The 26,252-nt window shown below is 43.3% G+C and overlaps 1 protein-coding gene across 5 annotated transcripts; it reads left to right on the top strand.

The window, feature by feature from the left end:
- Positions 1-117: 117 nt before the first annotated feature.
- Positions 118-26,226, top strand: LOC109484042 (gephyrin-like). 5 transcript variants are annotated; one of them, XR_002141057.1, is made up of 21 exons: positions 118-267; positions 1,455-1,547; positions 4,266-4,360; positions 4,957-5,023; positions 5,469-5,657; positions 15,795-15,843; positions 17,106-17,237; positions 17,743-17,835; positions 18,397-18,452; positions 19,171-19,290; positions 19,675-19,733; positions 20,067-20,220; positions 20,732-20,853; positions 21,259-21,346; positions 22,079-22,152; positions 22,868-22,932; positions 23,514-23,617; positions 24,056-24,152; positions 24,973-25,107; positions 25,681-25,816; positions 25,847-26,226. XR_002141057.1 is itself a non-coding variant. In XM_019787226.1 (20 exons), exons 1-19 carry the CDS (start codon positions 133-135, stop codon positions 25,104-25,106), a joined length of 1,926 nt encoding a protein of 641 aa, XP_019642785.1. In that variant the 5' UTR covers positions 118-132; the 3' UTR covers position 25,107; positions 25,681-26,226. The 5 variants fall into 5 exon arrangements, 4 of the variants coding, with proteins under 4 accessions (XP_019642785.1, XP_019642783.1, XP_019642782.1 ...); XM_019787226.1 differs by having other exon boundaries at positions 25,681-26,226; XM_019787224.1 differs by lacking the exons at positions 15,795-15,843; positions 17,106-17,237; positions 17,743-17,835; ... (11 more) ...; positions 25,681-25,816; positions 25,847-26,226 and adding exons at positions 7,543-7,767; positions 7,798-8,857; positions 9,211-9,415; positions 10,467-11,282.
- The last annotated feature ends 26 nt before the right edge of the window (positions 26,227-26,252 follow it).

The raw sequence follows: 26,252 nt of genomic DNA, 5'->3' as shown, positions 1-26,252 counted from the left end.
GGCTATTTTGGTAGCGTTTAGTACGTGCTGGCAATGGGTCGTATTTGTGACTTTGTCTGGTAACCCTCCCACTGACTTTGCCCCTTTGTTGAGGTAACCATTGTTTGTAAGTGTCAGGACTAGGAAAGGAACATGCCACTTAACAAATATTTGCCACATGCCACAAAAATTTCTGAGCTGAGCTGTTATTTTGACTGTGTTCCCTCCAGGCTTGCTGGGATCGTGACGGTGCAGAAGTGTGTTCCAGACGACTTCCAGGAGATCAAGGTGGGCAGGATCCTCACGCTAGAAATGTGGATAAGCAGAAGTGTTTGCTGTCACAAGACACCCTTCTGGAGTGGACAGATGTCTAACCCTAACCCTAGAACAGTGGATGAACATGAGTGTTTGTTGTTGACCCTTCTTCAGTCGCCGGATGTCTAACCCTAACCCTAACCCTGGCCCTAGTCTTAGCCCTAACCCTCGCCCTAACCCTAACCCTAACCCTGGCCCTAGTCTTAGCCCTAACCCTCGCCCTAACCCTAACCCTAACTCTAAACCCTAACCCTAACTCTAACCCTAACCCTAACTCTAAACCCTAACCCTAACTCTAATCCTAACCTAACTCTAAACCCTAACCCTAACCCTAACCCTGGCCCTAGTCTTACATCCTGTAGCCCTAACCCTCGCCCTAACCCTAACCCTAACCCTCGCCCTAACCCTAACCCTATCCCTAACTCTAAACCCTAACCCTAACCCTAACCCTAACTCTAAACCCTAACCCTAACTCTAACCCTAACCCTAACTCTAAACCCTAACCCTAAACCTGGCCCTAGTCTTAGCCCTAACCCTCGCCCTAACCCTAACCCTAACTCTAAACCCTGACTCTAACCCTAACTCTAAACCCTAACCCTGGCCCTAGTCTTAGCCCTAACCCTAACCCTAACCCTAACCCTGGCCCTAGTCTTAGCCCTAACCCTAATCCTAACCCTAACCCTAACCCTAAACCCTAACCCTAGACCAGTGCATGACTATGAACATGAATATTTGTTGTTCCAGGACAACCTTCTGGAGTGGTCAGATGTCTAACTCTTACCCAAACCCTAACCTAACCCTAACCCTAGACCAGTGGATGACCATGACCATGAGTGTTTGTTGTTCCAGGACACCCTTCTGGAGTGATTGGATGTCTAAAGCTAACCCTAATCCTAACCCTAACCCTAAACCCTAACCCTAGAACAGTGGATGACCATGAACGTGAATATTTGTTGTTCCTGGACAACCTTCTTTAGTAGTCAGATGTCCAACCCTAACCTAACCCTAACCCTAGACCAGTGGATGACCATGAACATGAATATTTGTTGTTCCAGGACAACCTTCTGGAGTGGTCAGATGTCTAACTCTTACCCTAACCCTAACCTAACCCTAACCCTAGAACAGTGGATGACCATGACCATGAGTGTTTGTTGTTCCAGGACACCCTTCTGGAGTGGTCGGATGTCCTGCGGATAAACTTGATCCTGACCACGGGCGGGACAGGATTCTCCCCGCGCGACGTCACGCCAGAGGTACGTGGCGCCGTTTGTCAATGGTGGACACTCCGTCACAGTGTTCATACCTTTGCCACCACACGGCACAGAAATGTGTACTGGTCAGCCATTCCCTATTAGCTATAGTAAACCAGAGGTATGTGGTGCCGTCTGACAGTGGTGGACACTTGGTTTGTCACAATGTTTATGTCTTTGTCATCTTACAGGGCACACAGACATGGTTTTAGCATGATGTATTGCACCTGCGCAAAACCCTGCGCAAAACCACGAGTATGGCCTTATTTGAGACCTTCTGCCAAAGTGCAATGCACAATACATTACGGGATTCGCGGAGGCGCGCTGTGCATTCTGCCGACGTGCTCTCTAGATAGGCTATTTCCATGACATGTTGATGAACTGGTGAATAATGGGGCTGATGTCCTGATGTTGTTGTTGTTGAACTGGTGAATAATGGAGCTGATATCCTGATGTTGTTGTTGAACTGGTGAATAATGGGGCTGATATCCTGATGTTGTTGTTGTTGAACTGGTGAATAATGGAGCTGATATCCTGATGTTGTTGTTGAACTGGTGAATAATGGAGCTAATATCCTGATGTTGTTGTTGAACTGGTGAATAATTACACTTGTATGGCTTTCAAAGCACAACTCATAGCTGGCTCAAAGATTACCTTTCGAATAGAAAACAATATGTTAACAATGGCATTTACAAATCCCGTCCCAATCCACTTCTATGTGGCGTTCCTCAAGGATCTATTCTGGGACCCTTGCTTTTTCTTATTTACATAAATGATTTGCCACTTGTTTCACAAAAATTATTTAGCCTTCTCTTTGCTGATGACACTAACTTATTTATATCTCATAAGAATCTTAATACTCTAATAACCACCGTAAACGAAGAACTAGATAAAGTAAACATGTGGTTCAAAACAAACAAATTATCTTTAAATGTCAAAAAAACTAATTTTATCATTTTTACAGCTAAGAATAAGAAGTACCCGAAGGAAAATGTTAAGATATTAATGAACAACATCCGTATTACCCAAGTGACCCATACTCGCTTCTTAGGTGTCCTGATTGATAGCAAATTAACTTGGAAGAATCATATTGATCACGTATGTAATAAGATTTATAAGAATATTGGGATAATACGGAGAATAAGCAATTTCTTATGCCATAAAATGTTTATTACCCTATATTACAGTCTTGTTTATCCCTATTTGACCTACTGCAACATTGTATGGGCATCTACGTACTCCACATCACTCAAACCTCTCTTTCTCCTTCAAAAACGGTACATTAGAATGACATTAAGAGCTTCCTTCACTACCCCTAGTGCCCCCTTATTTAAAAAGTTACAAATACTGACTATTTATGATATAAACCGACTTCAAACCTGCTTGCTAATGTTTAAAATAATAAGAAAATGTCCCTGTCTTCCTGAAACCTATTACAACACCTTCAGATTGAACTCAGATATCCATAGCTACAACACAAGACAAAGCAATTATATAAGACCTATTACTGCAAAAACTAATCAGCGGCAATTCTCATTCATGTACAGGGGACCTACAGTCTGGAATAACCTAAACAAAACTTTAAAGCTATGTCCATCTTTAAATATTTTCAAATCCCACGTCAAAGCTGATTTCATTAATGACTCCGCACTTTCCTAGATCATCTTTTCACATACTACGTTCTTATATATTATTACATTGTTTCATGTTCTTACTGATTGATTTACTAATTTGCTATATTTTCATTTGTTTGTAGCCAAACACATTGGTTTTGTTTGGTTCATGCATTGTTTGCTTGGTTCATGCATTGTTTGTTTACTTATGTTAACCTAGATCATTTTGTTTTATATGACTGTTTTTGCTTATTTCTTTAATTGATTCATTATTTTGTTTCATTGATGTAAGAATATAATGTTAGTTCACATGGGGGGAGTTGTCATACAAGCCTGTGGCTTTTCCTCTACCCCTGCATGTTTATTTGTTCTGTTATACTTATGTTTTGCAAATTTTGCTTTTACTTTGTATGTGCAATAAATAAAACAATAAAAACAATAAAACAATAAAACAATAAAAAATAATGGGGCTGATATCCTGATGTTGTTGTTGTTGAACTGGTGAATAATGGGGCCGATATCCTGATGTTGTTGTTGTTGAACTGGTGAATAATGGGGCTGATATCCTGATGTTGTTGTTGAACTGGTGAATAATGGGGCTGATATCCTGATGTTGTTGTTGTTGAACTGGTGAATAATGGAGCTGATATCCTGATGTTGTTGTTGAACTGGTGAATAATGGGGCTGATATCCTGATGTTGTTGTTTAACTGGTGAATAATGGAGCCGATATCCTGATGTTGTTGTTGTTGAACTGGTGAATAATGGAGCTGATATCCTGATGTTGTTGTTGTTGAACTGGTGAATAATGGGGCCGATATCCTGATGTTGTTGTTGTTGAACTGGTGAATAATGGGGCTGATATCCTGATGTTGTTGAACTGGTGAATAACGGGGCTGATATCCTGATGTTGTTGTTGTTGAACTGGTGAATAATGGGGCTGATATCCTGATGTTGTTGTTGTTGAACTGGTGAATAATGGAGCTGATATCCTGATGTTGTTGTTGTTGAACTGGTGAATAATGGAGCTGATATCCTGTTGTTGTTGTTGAACTGGTGAATAATCGGGCTGATATGCTGACAAATTATTTTTTCTGCTGTTTCCTCAGGCCACCAAGGATGTGATCGAGAAGGAGGCTCCGGGCATGGCAGTTGCGATGCTGATGGGATCACTAAACGTCACACCACTGGCAATGCTGTCCAGGTGAGATGGCACATACATTACAGCATAGAGACATTGTCAAACTACATTACAAAGGACTGAATGCACTAACGTCACACCACTGGCAATGCTGTCCAGGTGAGATGAGCACATACATTACAGCATAGAGACATTGTCAAACTACATTACAAAGGACTGAATGCACTAACGTTACACCACTGGCAATGCTGTCTAGGTGAGATGGGCAGATAGATTACAGCACGCACAGGTTGTCAAACTGTTAGAAACAGGCTTAATGTAAATGGTGGGGTTGTGTAGAAAATCCGAATGCAATTTTTTTTCTTTTTGAAATGCTAATTTCACTAAACGTCACACCACTGGCATTTTTTTTCTTTGTGAAGTGCTAATTTCTGTTCTCATAAGCCTAGCGTAATAAGTAATAAAAAAGGACTAAATGAAAGGACTGAATGCATTAGTAGACTCACCATACTCTTCAGAATGCCTGCCAACACAAGACGTAGTAACACAGTGTAATATCTGTGTATCTACATGCATGTCTAATGTACCATATTAAAAAGTAGCATGTGCCCTGCTGAAATATGTTTTGAATCTAAAGTTGTTATTGTTTTCCTCTGCAGGCCCGTGTGTGGAATCAGGAAAAACACACTCATTATCAACCTGCCAGGCAGTAAAAAGGGCTCACAGGTGAGCTAGTCTTAGAATATTGGGTGAACATACTCTTGTAGCTACTTATACTGTATAATGTTATGATAGCAATTATTCCTTTGTATCCCTTTAAGGACTTCTTGGAGTGAGCATACAATTTTGCAACTACTTATACTGTGTAATCAATGTTGGAAATACCCAAACGTGTCGGCAAATACGCTTGCTTGAGCTATGTTTGAGTAAGAATAAATAGCCAAGAGCAGTATTTGTTAAGCTGGACCATGTTCAGGTAAACATTATGCATTTGCTTTGCAAAGTTTCCTTTCTAGTTAGTTTTGTTTTGTGTGCCCCTACTGTACTTGGTGACAGCGAGTTCCACTCTGCAATAGTTCTAGGAAAAAAGGATTAGGAATAATACTGAGCAAAACTGTTTCCCAGTGCAGGAGTGGCTTTACTAACATGACTGTTTTTCTGCCCTGTGCAGGAGTGCTTCCACTTTGTTCTACCAGCGTTACCTCATGCCTTGGACCTACTGGCGGACCACAGACAGAACATCCAGGTCACCCACAATGCCATGAACACAGGGGACGGCATGTCTGCCGGCGCGGAGAACAGCAGAACCCCGGCCGGCAGCACGGACTCCCCAGCCACAGTCAGTGCCACATCTATGCATGTAAGTCCTGTTCATCCTACTGGAACAGTACACACAAGTGTGTAGGTCTTACTTCCAAAAATACAGTAGTTTCAGGTTGGTAGAGTTTAGGATATAGGGGTCTTCTTTTTTACACAACCAATATTGTCTCTTACCTTGCTTACGTTTTGGTGTCTCTCAGACACCTTCCTTAGAGCTACTGACTGGAGTTCTGCTTCTCGCAGCTAAATGTAGGTGGCGCTTTTGCAGGGAGAACACGATTCCAAACGTGGCTGAGTTTATACTCCCCCTCGTCCCGTTGTGTTCTTGCCGCAAAAGTGCCACCTACATCGGCTACATGTAGCTGCGAGAAGCAGAGCTCCAGTCAGAAGCTCTGAGGAAGGTGTCTGATAGACACTGAAATGTAGACAAGATAAGAGACAATGCTGGTTGTGTAAAAGAAAGCCCCTACATCCTATGTCTAGGTCTCGGTTTAGCGACTTGCCGTTGTCCTAAGTACCACATGTATTGTCGTATTACAAAAACAGAAGGTGCTCAGCGAAAGTATATACACATGTCTACACCCCTGCACACAGCACACACTCGGTACCGCTCTTTTGTTTACTCCTGCAGTTTTACATTTTGTTCAGTCCCCCCAAAAAAACTACCGCATCAAAGATTACAAATATTACACAGGAATACTCCTGTTTTTGCTGGCAATGGAAAGGTATGTGGAACACGTGTATTTAGCCTAGGTCTGGTATGTCCATGTCGGGAGGGCTATGCAACATCACTGTAGATTCTGCTGTTTCCATACTTTACCTAAACAAAACCTGTGAACCCCATACAACATGCTATGTTGTATATGGGAAGGTAATGCATAATATTGTATCGATGAGACATGTAGTTACCTGCCCACTCTATTTCCTATGTTGGCATGTTCACCGAAGTTAGATGTGAAAACATTTGTTAAGTGATTTCACCAGCAATCAGATTTGAGAATAGCTGGCATATGCTGCTAGTTATTCTCTTCAGATGACTGCACCTCAGCATAGTCAGAAATTTAAGCTGCCTTCTTGCAATTGCTCTCTATCTATTGTATTGTACATGTGTCTTGGCCGTGTATACAACATTCAGCAATGTCCCATTTCCATAAGAGTGCAGTCAAAACTCTTTGTTAGGCCTGTAATACTGTTCATAGCTGACTTGTATAGTTGTGAACCAGAGTTGTTGTCAGCAACATGACCATGTAGTGAGGTAGAGTGGGCCTGTAGAGGATAGCAGTAAACATTGTGCTTACAGCTAACGAGTACAGTAATTATAGTTGTTAATTTGTAGTTAGGATGTCCTGTCACTTCTGTCTGCCGATGCTGCGCTCAACAAGCCTCCTGTGTTTTTGGCAAGACAAACAAACAAACAAACAAACAAACAAACAAACAAGCATAACCTGAGAAGTTCTCTATAGTCATAGACAATTTCTCGCTGTGGAAATGGGGCATTCATAATGTTGTATGCAATGGCAGTCTTGTGGTTTCATAATTATAGTCCATGACTGATTAGGAGAGTATGTCTCCCGACATGGATATTAGATAGACAGTCGTACTAACTTACAGTACTACCAAGTTCCACAACTTTGATGAAACTTTCTATATCTACATAGAAACGTTTTTTCCCGTTGTTCTGAGTTGACTCCAGTCTGTCGCCCTCCCCACACTGCACATTGCATACAGGAACCATTATGAATGCCCCTCCCCGTGCCCAGACGGGGGTTGTAGGTAGGCCAGACTCTAAACGCGCAGGTTTGACCCTGCCGCTCGCTTCGCTCGCTCGGGAGGCTTGCTGCGGGCACACGGCCAGCCGGAGGTGACAGTACGTTCTCACCTGTGGTTGATGAAGTGTTTTTTGACGTCTGCCCACCTGCCAACAGGCGCTGGTGACGGAGCTTAGCCAGGTGTGCTCGAGAACACCTGCTGCTGCACAGGTGTGTTTCCGAGCACCTGCCAATGCCCAGGTGTGTTCCAGAAGACCTGCTGACGACCAGGTGCGCTCCAGAACACCTGCCAACACCCAGGTGTCTGCCAGAACACCTGCCGATGACCACGTGTGCACACGAGCACGTACCAACACCCAGGTGTCTGCCAGAACACCTGCCAACACCCAGGTGTCTGCCAGAACACCTGATGTGTACTACGAGGACCCGGTTGTTGACCTGACTGTTGCGGGGGAGAGGACGGGGAACGATCGCTGCCCCGCAGACGCCGCGGATCCGGCCGAGGCGAGCCAGCAACTGCGGGAGGAGACCCGGGCGGACGAGACGCTGGCGTTCCAGGAGCTTCAGCGGATCGAGTGTGAGCTGAGCTCTCTCCACGGCGGGAAGGAGGTCAGCACGGCGGACGCGCATCCAACCGGTGCACATCTACATCCTACATCTGCGCACGTCCATCCTACACCCGCACAGGGGCACGATTCTACACCCGCGCACGGCACTGAGGAGACAGAGACTCCTCGCCACGTGCACTTTGCTCCCGAGGTGGAGGAGAGCGCGGAGGGGAGAGGGGAGGAGCCAGCACATGAGGGGGGCGACGTGTCAAACAGCGACCGAGAAGTTGCGCTCAGAACTCTTCCCTTCGGGAGCAGGAACCAGGAGCAGGCCGACATCATCAAGGACGAGGAAAAAAACATAGACATTTACGACTTCAACGACTCGGATGAAGAGTCGAACAAGAAGGGAGAGAACAGGGGCAGCTTAGAAAAGACGCAGGCCTCTACCCCGCAGCGGAAGCCCATCCCACGAAAGTACTCCCTGAATTTCTCCCCCTCGAAGCAGGGGCACCGTTCCCAGGCGGCAAAGTCGTCGGCGTCGAAGCGGAGGAAAAGTAAGAAAGCTGGAGACGAGTACGAGTACATCGGTGTCGGGCAGCCGCTGAAGACGTTCCTGATGGCGCGCGACGGGCTGAAGGAGATCAGCCTGAACCGGGGAAAACGGGACGTGAAGCGGAACCTGGTCGGCATGCAGCGGCAGAACAGTGCCGTGGACAAGGGCAACTGGCAGCGCGGGAAGGTCATCCACGAGCGCTGCCGCTACGACGACTTCTTCGTGCCGACGGAGGAAGGCAGCAAGCGGATCCAGCTGGTGAAGGAGGGCAAGGCGCGGGACGAGTATGTGGTGGCGTGGTATCTGTGGTGCCCAGGACATGGCAACTGTCTGCGCAAGTGCGGAGGCTACGGCAAGTGCAATGAAGGTAAGGGGTTTCTCTGCATTAAGAATCACTTTTGCCGTCGCTCTGCCTGTTATTGCACGAAGTCTTGATGTTTTGGCTACCTTTCGTTCTTCAGAGTGCTAGCTTAAGTGTGTTGTAATGCAATATCACATCCGTCATGGAGTAGTAAGAAAATGCTTTGTCATTACTCAAAGTTCCTGTTACTGATGAAATATCTCCGAAAGTTATGAGGAGGGATTAGAGTTGATTCGAACACAAGAAATAAGGCTCACCTCTGAAGGTGAAGTACCAAGATGATAAAGAATCGATATAGAAAATAGTACAAATGTGGTCCCAAACACAGATGATTACATTGCTGTTCTCCTGGTTGGCAGGTTGTAAGGGCATGGCCCACAAGCAGGACCGGCACAACTGCTCGCTGATGATCACGCTAAAGCTGTTCCTGAGCGACCTTGAGCGCTGGCGCGTGCGCGTGACAGGCAGCCACCTGCCCCCAGACTGCACCTTCCCCTGGGTCCCGCCCCCCAAGGAGAAACTCAAGGTCGACGAGGACACACGGGACCTCATCGTGGACTACAGGTGGGTTCATTATGTAGTAAGTGGAGGGGCTGGTCACAATATCTGTGTTGACTTTTTCATAATGGGTTACATTATGTAGCAAGTGGCAGGACAGAGTTGGAGGGGCTGGTCACCATATATATGGGACCCCATCTTGGACTATAGGTGGGTTCATTATGTAGCAAGTGGCAGGACAGAGTAGGAGGGGCTGGTCAGCATATCTATGGGATCTGACTGTGGACTACAGGTAGGGATCTGTGTGGATATTTGTGTTCTTGGTGGTACAGGTATATCAGTGCAAACAAATAGGATGGACCAGATGTCTGTCACCATGGTAAATGGTACTGTAGTAGACACCCTGTGGTGTTGGGTTACAATATGTAGCAAGTGGCCGGACATTGTTGGAGGGGCTGGCCCTCATAAATATGAATATGAATGTGTTTAAGTAGGAATAAGCAGAGCAGTAGTTTGTTAGGCTAGGCTAGTGAAAATGAACATTACTTAAGTAACTATCTTATGTCCTTTACATATCAATGACTATATGAGTCTTTACCATGTTCAACCATTTTTTCCAGTTGCTCATATGTATGTGTTAACGAGTTCTGTTAGTTCATTAGTGACGCTGAAGAAGAATGGTGGATGTAGCTTGAAACGTCTGGAAATTATCAACATAATTTATCAAGTAGTAGAGTTTAAATATCTAACCTGACATCAACGTCATTGTTTGTCTTTTGTTTCCACAGCCTGAAACCCGTCTAGTTACCTTCTGATTTTTTTCTACAGCCTGAACAAAGAGAAGTATTGTTTTGTTTCTAACTTGTATTATTTGTATGTTTTCAATGACTGCATCCTGTGTCCAGGTCCCACTACAAAGCAGTGTTTTATCACTGAACGGGCTACCCTGGCTAAAGGAAACAAAATTTTTTAAAAATTTCCTTTTGTTTCCACAGCCTGACGGACTGGTCACCATATCTATGAATAAAAAGAGCGGTAGTTTGTTAGGCTAGACCATGTGAAGATGTAGCTACTTTGCAAATGTTAACCTCTCTAGTTTTGTCTTTTGTTTCCGCAGCCTGAACAAGGAGAAGTCAACGTCGGACATCTACGAGGTCATCCAGCACCACCCGGAGGTCGACCGCGGCAAAACGCCGTCCAAGAAGAAGATCTGCTACTTCGTCTCGAGCATGAAGAAGCGCCGGCGCGAGAGCAGCTACGACGCACGCGCCCAGGTCGGCGGCAAGAGAACCAAGAAGCAGGCGAAAGCCGATCACCACGGAGACGAGGAGGAAGAAGACGAGGAGGATGAGGAGGAGGAGGAGGTGATGAAGGAGGCGGAAGATGAAGTCCCGAAGACGCGTAAGAAGCACCGCCGACAGTACTCGGCCCCCAGAAACAGGCGCTCGCAGCAGCACCCCAGCGACGATATGTTCGAGCTTCTCTCCAGCCAGGAGGGGGCAAACGAGGAGAGCGCGCTAACCCAGGAACAACAGATGGACAGGAAGACGTTGCTCACGTCCCAGGGGGAGGGGGGCGGTGATGCAGAGGAGGGGTACGGGCTGACTTCTAAACTAACCCTGGCCTCTATGCCTGAAGGTGTCTCACCCAAGCCGGAGGTATCCGGAGGTCTGCAGATGATTCACGCGGAAGGCTCGGACGATGAACACGAGATGGAGGCACAGATACAGGACGGGGGGATGAACAGGGGCGGGGAAAACTCGGGGAGCAACGGTTTCAGCGTCATCGGGTCTCTGATACTGGCTACGTACGAGGACCAGGACACGGTTACGGGGTAGTTTTGCGGCACGTCGGCAGAACGTACTGCACCTGCGCGAAACCCGTAATGTATTGTGCACAGCACTTAGGCAGAACGTCTCATATAAGGTTGTATTTGCGTATATAAGGTCAACATCCCGTCTGTAGTTTCCAAATGTTGTGTCGGAAAAGATATCCTCTGCAACAGGCGAAATTTTGATGCAACGTTGACCAAACATCCAACGAAAACTGCAAAAAATTTGCACAGGCACAGTACATTCTGCTGACGTGCTATACTTGGCACACAAAAACCAACTTACAGTTAAGGACTTCTGCTTCTCCATGTATATACTGGTCAGGTCAATGGTAATAATATAAATCCAACTTTCTATTTGCAAGTAAACTTAAGAGAAAGAAGAATCATGGCTTCTCATTATCATAAATATAAGAAATTCATCAAATGCCAGTGAATTAAAATTTTGTATATATGATCATCACATATATTGGGAGCAACACTAAACCTTTCCTTGGCTATTGAAAACTGAGGGACATGACATTTGGTCAGGGAGACATTTTTTAATTCTTCATTTTCTGTTACATTTTTAGACAAGATTTGGATTGGATGGACTCTGTATGGACTCTGAAGTGATCAGCCATTTTTTGCTGATTTTATGAAATTTTGTAAAAGATTTTGAAATGTGCCATTTTTTTTTACTCTACTAGCAGACATTTAGGCTTAGGCTTATTTTTTTATGTGTTTTTAGGCTTTCTTTTTTGTGCTATCTTTCTTTTAACGTCAGGCAAATGTTGGGTGACAAGTAAGTACTGCCCTGCCAATTTGATACTGTCTTGCCAATTTAATACTGTCTTGCAGCTACCAAGTTTGGTTTCTACAATAATTTTAAGTTAACTAATGAGAAATTACAGTCATTGATTGAAACCAGCTTTTGAAGTCACAAAACAGAGATTGCCAGTAAAAAAATTAGAAAATCTAAAGCTGCTGAATTGATAACATTCCTCAGAAATCAAAATGAAACTTCGGTATTCAAGAAAAATTTTAGCATTTGTAAGAGAAAAAGAGCTGTGCATGTTGCCAGCTTCCTGGCTTTTTTATGTAGAATATATTTCAGTAAAATTATTACTTGTCCTGGGTATCTCACTGCTGTAAATGTTGAAACAATTATGAAGACTAACTTTGAAAGTTTTTAATCATGAAAAAAAGCTGTTGATAACATAATTCCAACTTCTCATATCATTTGGGTACAAAACAACCACTGAAAAGTGATTTTATTGAATATTTTAAGAAAATTGTGATTTTGATATCAATGTCTTAGAGTAGACTTGTCCAATTATTTTTATATACTATTATCTAGTTTTAGCAGTCGATATATGTAAATCTATTGATTTTAATTTAAATTCAATGACCATTTTCTGCTCTAATTAAAATTGGTGGCAAATCACAAAACTTAATGAAATGTACAATAATTTTCATTCATGAATAGGACAAAATTGCCAGTATTCCTGCATATTACCCTGCTCATATCTCAAGCATCACCACTTTTGCTCCAGCATTCTTTGATGATAATTTTTAATGATGATTACGAATTGTTAGCGGCAAGACTGGTATAATTAGCTTACACATGGTGAAAAGTGGGTCTGCACCCATCCTTTTGTTGCTTTTACCAACAAAATATGAAATTTATTTCTTCATTCAAAGGTATCACCAATGGTGCCTGCTGTAGTTGTGACTGGCTCCTGGTGCATTGCTCGTGTTTGTATTAAGTCTTGACAGAGCAGACCTTATTTTAGATACATACAGACAAATGCTGACATGTATTTGTTTGTGGATTAGCTTTGTTGTTAGACCCAAGTATTACACTTACACTTACATTGTTGTAAGGTTCAGATATGACATTATTTATACATATAGGGAACGTATGGAGAAGTTCTGTTTCATATGTTGTCAACATTGTGCATTATAGATTTGTTGGCAGTGCTGAACTCAAATGTAAAAAAAGTTTTTTAAGGACTGGTCTTCAGAATTTATCTTTTTCTGACAACTCTGGACTCTATGTAGCTGTACATGTAGCTCATTGTGATGCTTTTAATATCAGGGTAAATGTAGCAAAAACTATGAATAATTAAATTGTGCTGCAATGGTAGATGCTAATTATATGTACAGAATAAATGAGCATAATAATAGTACAAGTGTAGTCTTGAATTAAATCCATTGGACTGTTAAATATTGTAATCTGGTATTCAATGTTTTTATTGGAAAAAAAGAAGAAACTTGTTCATTTTGAATGCATTGTTGAAGCTAACATTGCCAGTGAGATGTTGTGAATGTAGTGGTAGTAATTCCAGCTCATCTCTAGTGATAAAATCAGCATAGTCAGTAGAAGGTGCTGCTTAATTCAACTACTTTGTATTTGTCCATAGCAGAAACTGTAGGTAATATGTACAGTAATCAACTCCAGTAAGAACTCAGATCATGTTCCTTCATAGAATTTGGTACAAAGTTATCCCCTTTAATGTAGACTTCAGAGGGTAACTATTGACTCATGAATTTCATATCTTTTTTAATGTGTCAAAATTTTAATAGTTGTTATGATAGGATAATGCGCCCTGTTGTAAAAGTGCTCACTGAGCACATAGGAAGAAGAGTACATTAAACTACTTGAGTTAAATTTATACATGCTGGAATAGCAGCACTTGCCAGAAAAAAACTTGTATAATGATATTGGAAAGCCAGCCAGAACAGTGTTCTGTGATTCTAGACTTGTTCTTTTGTATAGTACTCATTAGCACATATTGGTAGAAACCAGCAGGAGAACTGTATATTGCAATTGTGTAACTTTTAATTAATGATATTGGACTAATGCCACTGAATCATGATTGTTGATCTTTTATCATTTTTTGCTGTAAATACATGTAATAGCAATTTGTGCTACCAGTGTCTTTGTAGTTGTCTTTTGCCTTCTAATATACAGATAGACATATACATAGTACAGGATCTACATTGTAGTCTTATGTCATTACATCTGACCATACATTTGAAAAGTTACCAAGTTGTAATGAACCGTAGCTGCAATGAACATACAGATGTCAAACATCACAATGCACACATACAGCAGCTGTGGTCTGGTCAGTACTTACATCCAGAAATGCAATATGGACAGTTAATAGTTTTGTTTGTTTTTTCATAGCAACGTAAAGATGGCAATTTAGTATTAGTATTTAGTATTAGTGAAGAATATTGACAGTATGTTACACTAAGCATAGTGTTTAGACAGGTCAGTATCATACTATGGCATTGTTTAGGCAACCAACTTGGAAAGATAAAAAAAGCTCAAAATTGGAGGATAATATTTTGAAGAATAAACTAAGTGTCCTAAGCTTCATTCCATTTCAGTTGGAAGGTACTTTCCAAGTCTAGTGAATGACTGAATGGTATAAAAGGATGTGTTCTCATTCTGCATTTCATCAAGTTGGAAAATGTTAGTTAAAAATTATCTGTTTTGCAGAAAAGGTTGCAGATTAGGAGGGGGGTGAGAGAGCACCAGAGAGCGAGCTTGGTGTGTACTCTTGTTTACAAAATAGCATATCCGCATGCCAAAGTCTCAACACAAACCAGCAAACTCTGTGCAAAATAGCATTAAATTCAGCTCAACAAGAAAGCATTGAAAATAAATGAATTGAAGTCTTTCTTAGAAAAGAAAAAAATCACAGGACAATCGAAGCAGCCCAAGGCCTGTTTAATACTCAAATCTCATGGTCAATTAGATCGGCCCTACCAGTACATGCGATGTATGCCTTGCAAGGCTAACTTTACTACGTAAATTTACTTTACACTTGGAGGGTTAACCTGAAGGCTAGTAAATGAAGGTATGGACTTATCTATGAGAAGATTAACATGTTGGTTTGGAAATTGGAGGGGATTCATTGATTTTTATGGCTTGGTCAATGTTGAAATACAAGCCCAGGTACTTTGTTTGACTCAGAGCCATTTCTGCTTAAAATAAGGTCTGTTCAAAATAAGGCACTAACAAAAGCACTGTTGGAAGTTGCATTTTGAATAATATCAGAATTGACCAGCTGGCTTCATATTTTGGAGCCAGCCAAACAGCAGTTTACTATTTCTTTTGTGATGAGTGACAGTGGTATCTGTTTCTACATGTAACATAATGTACTACATAACCACCAGACATTTGTTTTCAAAGCAGAAAACCTTGTCATGCATTTGACAATAAACTGCTGATGTGTACACCATAGGGCCAGTCTGATTGAAGCTCACATCACTCCATCCATCCACCCATGTGTACATTGTGATCACCATTATAACTGTTGTATATAACTTATTTCGCACAATGGACAAGCCTGCCTTTCCCCCGGCACTTGTACCAATTGTGTAGTACATTCACAATCACATCGCAGTGCAGACATGAATAAATAAGATCTCCAACCCTTTCTGGACTGTTGTCGTCATCTCTTTTCATAAACATTTCATCTTGTACAGGCCTAAGTCTAAGTGGTATCAAAGCAGCAAGCAAACTGTGTTGTTAACCGTCAGGGCATGTACTCTGTAGCTCATCCTCCAGTTGGGAAAGGTTGAGCTGCAGACTTTGATTCCCACCCTTGTTCTCTGCAGAGTACTGGGAGCCATGGAAGCAGTAGCAGCAAGGAAAGCCACAAGCAAAGTGAGTAGCTACCATGGGTACCCATTCGCTTTAATGATTTTTTTGGCTAATTGTATAGTGTAATATTATTGATTGATGGCTGTACATGTATAGTGATGGCTGTATAGTGCTGTAATAATTGATGTAATAATTGATGCTTAAAATTTACTATGTTGGTAAGATAAGTTTTCCTGTAGCATAATGTCAATGATAGCAGTTGAATGTAAATGTAAATAATAGTTGTATTTTTATGTGTACAGGACTCCAGGAAGTACATATTATCACTAATGGGAGATTCCTAAATAAACAAACAAACAAACAATAATCTTATGAGTACTGGATCAAGAACCCTCTCGGGTATAATGTCCAGGGGAGATCTTGGTGCGCGGCTAAGTACTATCTGTACAATGCGTTAAAAAAAATAAGGGAAAAAAAAAGTGATGGCCGTCTTAGCATGTTATGTACATTACTCATGTATGGGAAGACCCATATGACCGGCCAATCCCATTTTGAAATTCGGGAGTGTTGTTAATGTGACTGCGTCTGTGGGTAGTAGTGATAGTGCGATTCTGGCTCAGATACTAGTATTTTACCATTGCAATCAAGTAAGTACAGGAAATTATTGGTTTTAAGAAAAAAAATAACCAAAATTTAGCATAGTTTAAGAAAACCTTGTTGACTTGTCTGTGTTCCACCCCTAATGTATCCAGAATCATGCTTTATCCAGAACCTTTTCATACACAGTTCCTGATAGTCCATGTGTATTCAAACCCATGTGCCTGGAGAAAATCTATGTCTTTAGATATGCAGAGACTATCCAGAACCATGCCTGATCCCAACCCTAACTGATTTAGGCATAGAACTACATATAGATAAGCACGGTTCCGGATACAATAAGACTATCCAGAAGTTGTGAGAACCATGCTTGATCCTATCCCATTCAGACATACAACTAGATAGGCACAGTTCTGGATTGTGTACTATATAGCATCCAGAACCATGCCTAATCCTAAACCATTCAGGCATAGTATGTGTGTAACAGTGGGGTTCAAGCGCTGAACCATTCCAACGGGTCCAGACTTTTTGGCATAGTTGTTAGCGCGCCGGTGTCGTGAGCTGGCTGTGCGGGTTCGATCCCCGGCGTCCCGGGAGTCGGGGGTTTTCCTGTTTCTACTCGCTCCTGTTTGTTTCACTGGTTCCCACACCGGGATTCCAACCTGGGTGTTGGCAGTGAGAGCGCCAAATCCTAACCACTAGACCATATGTTACATGTGCCATTGCAGGTAGGATAGACATAACGAAGGTAGCCAGGAGACCGAGGTCCTCTCCGTTCGCCATCATTCCCATGGAGAAGGCCATCAACATCGTGCTGGACGAGGCGTACACACTGGGCACGGAGATCGTCAGCTACAGAGGTCAGTTCTGTAGTAGTAGTAGTAGCAGTAGTAGTAGTAGTATCCAGTCAGGAACAATGTTCCTCATTTTCAATTTGAGACAATGCACTCACATAAGTTGACCTCCAGCTGTGTTTGGATGCCAGACCCTCAGCACTCTAGGCAATGCGAATACATGTATCCCTATGTTGTACACATCTGGGTAGGGAACATATGTCATTGCCCTGAGTTAGCATGTGAGGCCCAGTGGGGTGTCTGTGGTAAACTTTACCTGAGGACATGTTGGCCCTGGAGCTGAGGAGCTGGCCTGTGTGGGCCCTGGAAACAGTCTGGCACCCAGGCTAGCATGTTGGCCCTGGAGCTGAGGAGCTGGCCAGTGTAGGCCCTGGAAACAGTCTGGCACCCAGGCTAGGAGATGTTTGGAAAGTTTCTTTCCTGTGACTGTACAATGCAGATGTGCTTTGTTGGGTGTAGCCTAGGACATGTGACTGTTTTACCATTGAAAGTTTCTTCCCTGTGCCTGCAGATGTGCTGAGTCGGGTGTTAGCCCAGGACGTGTACGCTCAGGACCCGCTCCCACCTTTTCCTGCCTCCACCAAGGACGGGTATGCTGTCAGGGGTGGGTACATCTGCTATCTTTGATGAGACTGATACATACACGTACATGTATTATACCGTTGTAACTGCAGTACTTGTGCAAGATGTCGGTAGCTTGAGGAATGAATCCCCTCTACTATATACGTTGTAACTGCAGTACTTGTGCTATCTTTGTGTGACGTCAGGTTAGACTGATACAGTTGTAACGACAGTATTCATACTATTTTTGTTTGACATTACTTTAGGTACAGTTGTAATGCTGCAATTTGGAAGATTGGTTCCCACTCATGTCAGACAAGTACTGTCTGTGTCTGTAACATTGCTGCTGTGGCAGAAGACTTGTGTATTTTTTCTTGATGCCAGTAATCATTACTCTACAGTGGTCAGACATTGTGCCCTTGGGAAAGGCACTTTACACGTATTTCCCCCTCAATTAGAGGGACCCTGGGCCCTACTAGGGTTTGGGTTGGTGTTAGGAAGGGCATCCAGCCGTAAAATTCTTGCTTCAAAAAAGTCTTGCACTTGGTGCTAGCAAGTCTAAAATTAGATTTTTAAAAAAATGGTTGTACATCTTGTGTTGCAGCTGCGGATGGTCACGGAGACAGGGTAGTCATCGGCGAGACAACAGCTGGTGCTCTGGTAAGCGTTACACTATTGTTATAGAAAGTGTGCGTGTGTGCATGCGTGCGTGTGTGTGCACGCGTGCGTGTGTGTGCGTGCATGCGTGTGTGTGTGTGTGTGCACGCGCGTGTGTGTGCACGCGCGTGTGTGTGTGCATGCGTGTGCGTATGTGCATGCGTGTGTGTGTGTGTGTGTGCACGCGCGTGTGTGTGTGCATGCGTGTGCGTATATGCATGCATGTGTGCGTGTGTGTGTGCATGCGTGTGTGTGTGTGCATGTGTACGTGCGTGTGTGCATGCATGTGTGTGTGTGCATGCGTGTGTGTGTGTGTGTTCGCGCACATGATTTTTAAATGAACCACCAAATTGAATGCAACACACTGTCCTACCTGCAGTTTCATTACAATCCTTAAGACTGCTGGTGTGTAGTTCCAGTATTTCCCACATTGTATGCAACATACCTGACCTCGTGCTGCTACTTAATCTTCGTGTGGTCTATCACATGGAGATAAGAGTCTGTTGAACCTTTCACATGTACATGCTGACACTAACCCCCCTCCTGTACCCCCCCTCCTGTACCCCCCTGCAGCCTGAATGCGAGGTGACGAGTGGACACGTTATGAGAATCACGACTGGAGCGGCCCTGCCTGACACACAGTTTCACACATTCACACATTCATTCTAACTGTTAAACCTTTACCTGTACATGACGACACTAACTCCTGTACCCCCTACAGCCTGAGTTAGAAGTGACGAGTGGACACGTCATGAGAATCACGACTGGAGCGCCCCTGCCTGACGGCGCTGATGCCGTGGTGCAAGTGGAGGACACGGAACTGGTCAAGGAGGCTGATGATGTAAGTCTGCAACATTCTTCTGGTCTAAATTAAGTGGAATTGACTTACTTAACTTACGGTAATCCTCTTCGCTCATAGTTGCCATGAGGTGCTGGCTGTTGCTAGGTCTTTACGGACACCCCTTTTCCAGGACAACTGCGGTCTTCCCCTCTTCCTTTTCCCTTGGGGGTTTCAGTTGAGAGCAAAAAAAATAGTGGACAACAAGCCCAAAATGCTGGAGCAATGTAAAGCAAGCTTGAGCCATGCATAGTCAACAGAAACAAAAGTCTGAGAGAGTCAAATTTTTACAACTGTGTGACAATGTTGTTACTGTATGTTGCCTGTAGGTTTCTTGCTTTGTCTTAACATTCGGTCTGCATGTGAACAGGTGTGTTTTTGTTGCAGGGTGCTGTGGAGGTCCAAGTCAGGATCTTAACATCAGTCAAAAAAGGACAGGATGTCAGGTAGGTCCTGCCTCGTGTCTCCAACAAATGTAGTGATATGGATAGGTTTTGGAAACTGCCAGATGTTGAATTGAACTGTAAGAAAGACAGACGTCCACTATTGTTTTCATCTGACCCTTAGACCTTGACCTTAGGATACAGGGAGCAATATTATTATATATATATAATAAGAAGGGTGAGTGCCAGTTCTGGAGAAGGGTTAGGTTTAGAGCTAGGCTAACCCTTCCTTTCCTGTTATTTCCCAGGCTCACAGGGAGTGACAATAAGAAGGGTGAGCTAGTTCTGGAGAAGGGTTAGAGCTAGGCTAAACCTTACTTTCCTGTTATTTCCCAGGCTCACAGGGAGCGACATTAAGAAGGGAGAGCGAGTTCTGGAGAAGGGGATCCGCATGGGTCCGTCTGACGTGGGTTTGCTGGCAGCCGTGGGGGTCACCGAGGTCGAGGTCTACAAACTCCCCATCGTGGCTGTCATGTCTACCGGGAACGAGGTGGGTTCTAGTGGGAAGGAGGTGGGTTCTAGTGGGAAGGAGGTGGGTTCTAGTTGGAAGAGGTGGGTTCTAGTGGGAACGAGGTGGGTTCTAGTGGGAACGAGGTGGGTTCTAGTGGGAACGAGGTGGGTTCTAGAGGGAACGGGGTGGGTTCTAGTGGGAACGAGGTGGGTTCTAGAGGGAACGAGGTGGGTTCTGCCAAAGGGCAGTTATACTGGCTATACAGATACAGGAGCTGGTGTGTTACGCTGAAGGGAGGTTATACCGGCTATACAGATACAGAAGCTGGTGTGTTACGCCGAAGGGTGGTTATACTGGCTATACAGATACAGGAGCTGGTGTGTTACGCTGCAGGGAGGTTATACCGACTATACAGACACAGAAGCTGGTGTGTTACGCTGAAGGGTGGTTATACTGGCTATACAGATACAGAAGCTGGTGCGTTACAAAGAAAGGCTGTTTTACTGGCTATACAGATACAGATACGTGTTCCATTCTTTTTATTTTCTAGCTTGTGGACCCTGGGGAGCCTCTCCAGCCTGGACAGATCAGAGATAGCAACAGGGCAACTCTTATAGCAGCCCTACAGGACCATGGTCTGCCTACTGTGGACATGGGCATCGCTCCTGACAGGTACATCTGCACAAGCAAACAAACAAACAGGGCAACTCTCGTGGGTATGGGCATTGCTCCTGTAACTGTAGAATGTTTTATACTATATGTCTAGATTTGTGTCTAATGGACATACTTTATGTGACTCATATAGCCTATTTAGTTGTATAATTGATTGATCCCCCGACAGTTCGGTAAACTACTCAGTCAGAGTGTAGGTCCAGGGTTCACCCAAAGCAGTGGTGGTCTGGACCAGAAACACAAGGACTTTTCCATCATATCTGTCCTTTCACGAAGAAATACAAAATTCTATACATCTGTGACTACTGTATCTGCAGGTATTGAATAAAACTATACTGCCAAATGCTTCCATCTTATTGATACTCAGATTGGTATCTCCTTCGTCTTGTGTTCTTTCTTCCTCAGTCCAAATGAGATGCTGCTAATGCTTCAAGACTCCCTGAACAGAGCAGATGTGATTGTTACATCTGGAGGCGTGTCCATGGGAGAGAAGGTTGGTATTCTCTCCCTGTTTGAGCAGTTCTGTGTGTATCTCTTCCTCTGTTAGCAGTTCTGTTTCTCAGCATGAAAGTTCATCTGTGTTGGTACAAGTCATTGTGATATAAAGACTAAGCTTCAACTTCCAACACTTAGATTACGAAATTGGTCTAGGCAATGAGATGCACGAGAAAACTTTTACTCAAGCAGCTCGGTAGATTTTGAAAACTGTCAGACATTTCAAGCAGCATCCACGATTTTTCGTCAGTGACTGTTTAGTTGCTTGAGTTACAGTTTTCTCGGGCAAAATCATATGGGACATCATCTCACATTTAGAAGAAAGTAATATTTGACATATGATGTGAAGATTGTGACAGAAGAGATATCCAGTGCATGTTGTTGTCCTGTTGTGGGCTGTATGTGATACTGGAATCGTGTTGACTTACGCTGGACTACCTTAAGCAGGTAATTATGAAGCAAGTTTGAACTGTGATTTACAACACAAGAAATTGGACTTATCCAAATTTTCGGCTCCAATCTTTGTCAAGGAACTTTCAATCTTGTAGTATTGGGGAGGGCCATGATAAACCATTAGGTTTCCAGTCCTCCCATGCATGTCTATTTATCTTTCAATTGTTACATTCTATTTTATTCATGAGTCCAAAACAATAAATAAACAATAAACAAACAATCCACAGCTTAAGTTTCAAGTTAACCAGGTTATGTTTGTTCCCTTCTACATGCACAGGACTACCTGAAGCAGGTGCTAGAACTGGACCTGAATGCTCACATCCACTTTGGGAGGGTGTTTATGAAGCCAGGGTAAGGCCACACCAATTTAATTTCTTGGTTAACGGATTTTTCTAGAAAAATTATGGAACGGGCGAGCGAAAAAAACAACAACATAAAAACAGGCCTAGGCATCCTATTATGGCCCAAAATGGTACGATAAGAGCCATGAAGTCAACAAACCAGGCTGGTTCAAAATTCAAGCAATGAATTTTGAACTTTTGATGATACCACTGCATTGAAAGATGGAACAACTGTAACAACTAGGATGAAAAGGACTGTTTTCAACTGTTCACGGCAAAATATGAGCATTTTGCAGTTGATTCTGAATTTTTATTTTTATTTGCAAATCCAGAAAAAAATGAAGCGGCCGAATCCATTAACCAAGAAATTAAATTGGTGTGGCCTAAGAACCAGTCTCCTAGTTTATCATCATCATATATTCCTCAGTTTATCAGTAGTAGTTCTGTGTTCATAGAGGCACATGTACAATGGCAGGTATGACACAGTATGTAACATTAAAGTATATCATGGCTGTTGAAGGCTTGCTAACATGTTCCAGATTTCATTTCATTGTTAATTATATTTATTAAATGAAATAACCTGTACCTTGAAAAATACAAAGTCGGGTGCATAATTTTTTAACATTAACGTATTTACACTTTTCTGTAACTTAAACATGTTTATTGATAAGCATTGTTATCATAATCAGATATTCATTTATGTTTTTGTCAATGTATGGCCACAGGAAACCAACAACGTTTGCCACGATACAGTACAGTAGGCAGAAGAAGTTGCTATTCGCACTGCCAGGTCAGTAGAAGTTTCATGATACTGAATGATGCCTTCTCAAATTCCCATACTGTGCATTACCAATGCTTCTTGTCAGGTGTAAATAATTTATTGTGGGGTCGTGTGGCAGAGCATTCGGCTCAAAACCAAGAATCCTGCCAAGTCACCAACCATGTGCCCTTGGGAAAACTCACTTTACACGACTTTCCTTACTTCAGGTGAAAATGAGTATCCCAGAACGATCATTAATATCATGATCATGGGATTTAAAGCAAAACCAATACTCACTCACTCACTCACTGTCCGGTTTATCGTCTGTTGTTCCCCGTCTTGCGAGGGTTAGACGTGCTTGCACAATACATCTGGGGCTTGATGGCAGCACGCCACTTGTCTCTGTCCTGTGGGTTGATCTTGTCTAAGTTCAGGTGGTGGAGGTCCTCCTTTAATGTTGTCGAACCATTTCCTCCTAGGGCGGCCACGGGGGTTTGGATCCTCCACATCCAGTGTGACGATTCTCTTTGGCCATTTGTCCCTGTCCATTCTCTGGAGGTGGCCGTACCATAATAAGATTTAATGCTTGTTCTGTTGTTTGGCCCTCCCAGGGAACCCTGTGTCGGCGATCGTCACCTGTAACCTGTTCGTGGTTCCAACACTGAGGAAGATGTCAGGCTTCATGGAACCCAAACTCACCACTGTCAAGGCCATGGTAAGTCATGATATACATGTATGCTATGATATCACACATGATCGTACATTTTCCCTTTGAGCTCTTCAGTTTGCGGTTAATTTTGTCTGGAAATAACATGTTTACCTGAGTTTACAGAAGGAAAAATGTTATATTGTTTTTTTTTTTACTTGTTGCTCTGTTTCTTCTACATCCATTCCAAACACATAAGGTCATTGACCTGGACCAGACATCTGTCACCTTGGTAATTGGTGCTGTAGCAGACACCCTGTGGTGTTGGATTACATTATGTAGCAAGTTGCAGAACAGGCAAATGTAACCTTTTTAGTTACCAAATGTTTTTGGACAGCATTGCAGTATTGACATGTGATCTGTGAGATGTGGGCCTTTGTGGCCCCAGAGGTTCCTGATAGCATCCCGAATGTTAGCTGTTGACCTGATACATTTGTATATCCACAGCTTTTGTCGGACCTGAAGCTTGACCCCAGACCAGAATACCACAGGGCTGCCCTCTACTGGCCACCAGACGACCCCATTCCACTGGCTACCAGCACAGGTCAGAAACTACTTACATGTATGTCTGAAACATAACCATAACCTATATACCCCTTTCCACTGGCTAGCACAGGTCAGAGAACTACTTACATGTATGTCTGAAACATAACCATAACCTATATACCCCATTCCACTGGCTACCAGCACAGGTAAAAAAACTACTTATGTCTGAAACATAACCATAACCTGTATACCCCATTCCACTGGCTACCAGCACAGGTCAGAAAACTACTTAGTAAACATGATTGTGTGTCTGAAACATAACCATAACCTATATACCCCATTCCACTGGCTACCAGCACAGGTCAGAAAACTACTTATGTCTGCAACATAACCATAACCTATATACCCCTTTCCACTGGCTACCAGCACAGGTCAGAAAACTACTTACATGTATGTCTGAAACATAACCATAACCTATATACCCCATTCCACTTTCTACCAGCACAGGTCAGAAAACTACTTATATTGTTTGTCCGATGAGGTAACAAGCAAGCAATCAAACACACAGGATGCGCTTTATAGAACAGTAGTGTACATGGAATCTGAAGATTGTTCCTTTGTCCCACTAAGCAGATGCATGTGTTTGTGTTTGTTGCCAATGCTCCACAGATGGACCAGCGGGCCATGATGCAAACAAACAAATAAACATGTGTTTATGTTTGGTGTGTTTTAGGTAGCCAGATGAGCAGCCGGTTACTGAGCATGCACATGGCGAGTGCCTTATTGGTGCTACCCCCCCGGACGGACCAGCGGGCCATGATGCAAACAGACAAAGGAACAAACAAACTAAACATGTGTTTATGTTTGGTGTGTTTTAGGTAGCCAGATGAGCAGCCGGTTACTGAGCATGCACATGGCCAATGCCTTATTGGTGCTACCCCCCCGGACGGACCAGCGGGCCATGATGCGTAAGGGAGACCTGGTCGACGCCATGATCATCAGCAGGTTATGAGGTAAACAAACAAACAAACAAACAAACCCACAGTTGCAGTAGTGCTGTGTACCTAAACCCACGTTCAGGTTCAGGTCCAGATTCAAGTCCAGAGGTTTAGGTTCAGGTCTGGACTTTGAGTCCAATGGTAATGTTTTCTTCATTTTGCAGCACAAGTTTTTGACTATTGAAGATTTCAGGTGGTTCAGAACAAAAAGGGGAATGTGACGTGATGATTTTTTCTGTAAGTCCGGAACTAGTTTCAGACGTTTAGGTTTTTTTTGGCTTGAACCTAAACATTGATAATTTATTGAGCAGTAGAAATTTGCATGTAAAGTCTGTATGAATAAGTCCACTGTTTCTCTATCTATGCAGTATTTTGATTAAAAGTTCAAAATTCATTGTTTAAATATTAAGCTAGCTCGTTTCGTAGCATCTGGGGCTATAATAGGATGCCTACACATGTTTTTATCTATTTATTTTTTTCACCCTGTCAGTTCATATTTTTTATGAAAAAATCTGAGAACCAACAAATTAAATCGGTGTGTCCAAAATTGTAAACTGTACAGCTGACAGTTTGCCCCCCCCCCTCCAGGTCGGCTGCCAGGCTGCCTTCTCCCACCTCGACGTTGTGTCCTCGGCAGTTCGGCTGGCCGGATGTGCAAGCCCTGGCTCCTGACCCGACCTGACCTGACCTGCGGGTGACCTGACCTGTGACCTATGACCTGCAGGTGACCTGACATGTGACCTATGACCTGCAGGTGACCTGTACGTGTGGAGCAGCAGGGATATCCCCGTCTCCCACACACACACACACACACACACACACACACACACACACGTAGTGTTGATGGCAGCAGTTTTTACCTCATCAAGTTTACATCCGGCATCCAGAAACCGATACCTACTACGCACCCCCCCCCATGTGTACATTGTGAGCAGGGGGGGGTCAACTGTTACAGTTGAAAGAGTGTTGAGGATGCGTTGTACAAACTTGTACTTGATAATCTCAGTGCCATTCTAATAATCAAGACAACACCAGAGGACCTTGTTTAGAGTACATCTGTCTGCTCTGACTTGTGGGAGGTGAAGCATGATGTAATGTAAACTTCCCGAAAAATTGAAGGGTCCGTAAAAAAAACATAACTGTGACTGTTGAACTGAAAA

This window comes from Branchiostoma belcheri, unplaced genomic scaffold (genome assembly GCF_001625305.1).
Source record: "Branchiostoma belcheri isolate BF01 breed outbred unplaced genomic scaffold, Haploidv18h27 scaffold68, whole genome shotgun sequence".
Taxonomy (NCBI): Eukaryota; Metazoa; Chordata; class Leptocardii; order Amphioxiformes; family Branchiostomatidae; genus Branchiostoma; species Branchiostoma belcheri.
The sequence above is the reverse complement of the archived record's forward strand: the minus strand, read 5'-3'. Positions and strand labels throughout refer to the sequence as shown.

Bases quoted from the DNA above. Each gene is read 5' to 3' on its own strand.
- LOC109484042 (XM_019787223.1), top strand. From the start codon at position 133: ATGCCACTTAACAAATATTTGCCACATGCCACAAAAATTTCTGAGCTG. The intron at 5,024-5,468 runs GTGAGCTAGTCT...TGCCCTGTGCAG, and splicing joins GCAGTAAAAAGGGCTCACAG to GAGTGCTTCCACTTTGTTCT. The intron at 8,858-9,210 runs GTAAGGGGTTTC...CCTGGTTGGCAG, and splicing joins CTACGGCAAGTGCAATGAAG to GTTGTAAGGGCATGGCCCAC.